Source organism: Annulohypoxylon truncatum, assembly GCF_022578515.1.
Source record: "Annulohypoxylon truncatum strain CBS 140777 unplaced genomic scaffold F4807scaffold_8, whole genome shotgun sequence".
Classification (NCBI taxonomy): domain Eukaryota; kingdom Fungi; phylum Ascomycota; class Sordariomycetes; order Xylariales; family Hypoxylaceae; genus Annulohypoxylon; species Annulohypoxylon truncatum.
The window spans coordinates 626,214-629,896 of record NW_025953794.1 but is presented as its reverse complement, the minus strand read 5'-3'; the positions used below and the strand labels follow the sequence as shown (position 1 = coordinate 629,896).

At 48.0% G+C, this 3,683-nt stretch overlaps 1 protein-coding gene across 1 annotated transcript; it reads right to left on the bottom strand.

Moving 5' to 3' along the window:
* Positions 1-509: 509 nt before the first annotated feature.
* Positions 510-2,394, bottom strand: F4807DRAFT_382989 (uncharacterized protein). Its single transcript, XM_047995803.1, has 3 exons — positions 1,680-2,394; positions 1,526-1,623; positions 510-1,472 (listed from the first exon to the last, which is right to left on the bottom strand). The coding sequence occupies exons 1-3, from the start codon at positions 1,923-1,925 to the stop codon at positions 725-727; spliced, it is 1,092 nt and encodes a 363-aa protein (XP_047856476.1). The 5' UTR covers positions 1,926-2,394; the 3' UTR covers positions 510-724.
* Between the last annotated feature and the right edge of the window lie 1,289 nt (positions 2,395-3,683).

Sequence of the window (3,683 nt, the reverse complement as noted above, 5' to 3'; positions counted from 1 at the left end):
TATTCGATGGTCTAGCCCGGATTTTTATTTAAAATAAGAATCAACGGACTAACAGACTGTTTCGGTCAGCCAAGCTAGTCTGATCGGCAACGGCATGGCACAATGCAGGGCACAAATTGGTATCAGCGAAAAGAGGTAACCAAGACAGCGAAAGTAGAGGAAACGTAAGTTTAGAAGCCATGAGAATATGGTCCCATTGAGTATGATGCTCGTTGCCCGCCGCGAACCGGTCGGGCGCGCGAGAAGAAAGCCCCTCAGTGAATGTATGTATGTACAGATCCATGATATGTAACATCAAGGAGGGGCATGGAGTTATTAGTTATGGACATAACGCTGGAAATAACCCGCCAACGCCGCAGATGCATTCCTTCTACCGCCTACCGCCTACCGCACGTTGGTAATACACAACTTGGTGGTCGAGGAATCGAAGAACTGTATTCCCGACCATCCAAAAACGCCCCGTCTATAGCTTTGTAATCCACCGCTTATTCCCCAGTTCATTTTTGATCGTGAAGAGCTGAGTACGCAATGTTTCCAAATCCTGCCAAACCCGGTTAAACGCCTTGCAATTAAGTGTGTGTGGGTGTGAGTGTGAGTGCGTGTTGAAAAAGAGTATTGCTAGGCCTCAGCCCACCTCGCATTGCTCCCCAATGCTGTTTAGTTGAATTCGTAAATACCCAAGAATCCCAAGGATACCCCTCCGGAGTTTTTGCCCGGGGTCTTATCATGATCGTAATGACTCCATATTATATCCGGAATAGATCATCGGGTCCCCGATGCCCAGCATCGCTTCTGGATTCGGACATTGTATCATGTGAGGCTTGATCGTGCCAAACTCGGATTCGACAAGGCCTTGGCTGAGCATCATCTCGGCCATATCCATGTCCATACCTTGCATATATTGCGGCGACAAGTCCATCGAGCTTGGCCTGCTCATGTTCCAAGTCGGGTAAGACGCCGGGGCCGAAGGCGATTGGACGGCGAATAAACCTCTCGAGTCGAGGTCCGATTGCATGGCTTTCGTATCCAAATCGTAACTCGCAAAGCTTTGCGGCGACATGGTCTGCAAGTTCTGACTGCCTAGAACCTTTCTGTAATCTTGCTCGAAATCTGAGTGGTCGAGCTCTGAAGAGCTTGCGCGGTCCGTCCTCGTGCAGCTTGAATCCGTCTCTGATCTGTGCTCTGTTGAATGTGATTCCCGTTCTCTTTCCCTCTGCTGCACGTCCAATTCAGCTGCCAGCTTCGCCAATCCTGCTTCGTCTTCAGGAAAGACTGAATGTGGTGGGAGGTCGGCGTCCGCATTGGGTCGTATGCACCCGAGTTTCGTCGCGATGTTGTGAATGACCGGTTGACCTCGATCGTTGAGTTCCGGCTCCCCTAGGTCCCAGGATTGGCCATTCCTGACCATAGCATATAGCTTATGTACGGTAGCAATTAGAGCGAATTGAGTGTTCTCCAACACCTCGGCGTATCTTATATCAAGTTAGCCTTTCGGTAACGCTCAATTAGGGGTGAATTGCCATACCCTCTTGGTAATTGCTTATATTCTGTCTTCTTTCGTGTACCTGCTGTGCACACTAGGCCGTCGTCCTTACACCTCTTACACGGAAATTCCCCGTCACACTATGACTAGCGTCAGTGACGACTCGATGCAAGTAAAAGAAAGGTGAGCTACGAACCTTCGTCTTCTTCATTCTACATCTCTCACATGCTTTCCAGACTCGCTTATGCCTGTTGTCGATGGCATGTGGCGAGAGAGGCGGAGGATGATCGTGGGCAGGTGAGTGAGGATGATGGTTGGACGCTCGCTTTCCACCACGATGTATCGGCTTGACAGACTTAGTACTGGAAGCTGTATTCCTTCTCGACGACGTTGATATCTTCATATTATCCTCAACGGGAGGCGTTGGCATCCCGCTTTCCATTTTGGGAGATCCAACCAACACGGTAGGTACTTAGATACTTGGGCGGTACCAAGGTCCACGATTATATATATAAGTGGGTGTAAGTGTAAGTGTGAGTGAACTGAGACGTCTGGGTGAAGGTGTTCCAGATGCCTAATTGTGGAACCAAAACTTGAATATGAGACCAAGTGGTAAAAATAAAGATAGGTGTATATCAGACGATGGAAAAGGGAGAGGGAAAATAGATATTTGAGGAATTCGATCGATAATAAACTGTGACTCTCACAACCCGGGATTAATAATGCAGCTTTGCAAGTGAACCGAGCTTTTTAAGGGCGTGACGATTATGTGATGCTTGCCAGTTTAGATCCGGCAGCTTTATTCTGGAAACTGAGCGGTCGAAGCTAGGAAGCTAAAAGGACAGGGTTGTCCAGGGATGGTTTAGGGATGGTCTTTAAATCGGCCGCGCTTTATGTCCGAAAGTGCGGGCTATGTGGGCTGGCCACTTGCTGACGGGGTCGATTTTGGTAGATGTAAGTTCTTTGATGGGTCTTGTAACCTATTCGATATGTTACGCCCAGATAGGAATTGCTAAGCCTTGAGTCAGGATGATGTATTCGTCGTCCCTGTCAGTCCTGTATGTCTGTATATTCCTAATAGCTCTAGCCACCAAGGTCGAGATAAGCCGTTGATGTCTACGGGGTCTTTGTGTTGATGTGTCTAGGTGAATTCCCGCGATGTCTTGTGTGCTAATTAGTGTTGATGTGATGTGGCTGATCTAGTTGAGATGGACAAAGGCCGAGGGCCAAGTTGATGTATTGATGTATTGATGTATTAGTGTCGTTATAGTTGTGACCTCACCATTCGAAGGTGTCGGTTGAACGGGACAATTGTCGTTGCGCGAGAGGATAGTGATATTGGAAGGTAACACGAGTCAAGTTAAAGGTGAGGTGTGCGTCCTTATAATATATCCATATCGAATTCTTGTCCTTCTACTGCCGCTTGGGCGATAGCCCTTACGATATCCGTTCCACAACGGTCCACGGTCCATGGTGGGCAATAGGTACCAAGTAACAAAGTGATAAGTGACTTAGGCGAAGGATTAGGCCAAGTCAGAGTGACATGTAGATACATCGAGCTACATCACGATCGGAGTCGCAAGTCGCGAAAAGTGACCGACCACAGAAGTGGCTCAGTAAGCCCGTGCCTCGAGTTACAACATCGAACCAGGACTTGCCAGGACCCCGAAAGGAACAGGGCTAGACGTTAGTAAACCAATTTGGAGTTATGCTAATCAAGTTGATCGAGTTGTGCAAGCCCAGCGCGTACACCATTTCAGGTGCATGTACAGCATAACCCTTGACACCCTTGGCTAAACCCTGCAACCGGTCCAAAGCCGGGCCACATGCCTCCCATAGGTGTTTGCACAAACTTGCATAGGTACGTCTTAGCGGGATGCCGCACTAATAATGTATCTACGGTATTGGACGGTGTTGACCTCTCTTCGACCTCTCATCGAGTAGCCGTCTCTCCTGCTGTGCTGTCATGTAATGCCCATGTATGCCCATGGATATTGAGCAGTAATACTGCTAACTCCGAGTTCCGTCAGTAATTAAAGCTGGTTTAATCTGGTTCATTCTTCCATGCATGTAAGGGAGTGTGGGAGTGTGTACATAGGTATGTACAAGATATTTGTACGCACATAAGGACGAGTAAGCTTCCTTATTAATGTATCTAGGTACACCTTCCGAGCTGAATATAGTAAACGCATGAAAAGAC

What these genes read in the sequence shown, in the direction of transcription:
- F4807DRAFT_382989 (XM_047995803.1), bottom strand. Translation starts at nt 1,925, where the DNA reads ATGGAAAGCGGGATGCCAACGCCTCCCGTTGAGGATAATATGAAGATA. An exon ending in GTAGAATGAAGAAGACGAAG is followed by an intron (nt 1,624 to 1,679) that starts GTTCGTAGCTCA and finishes CGCTAGTCATAG; the next exon opens with TGTGACGGGGAATTTCCGTG. An exon ending in TATAAGCAATTACCAAGAGG is followed by an intron (nt 1,473 to 1,525) that starts GTATGGCAATTC and finishes ACTTGATATAAG; the next exon opens with ATACGCCGAGGTGTTGGAGA.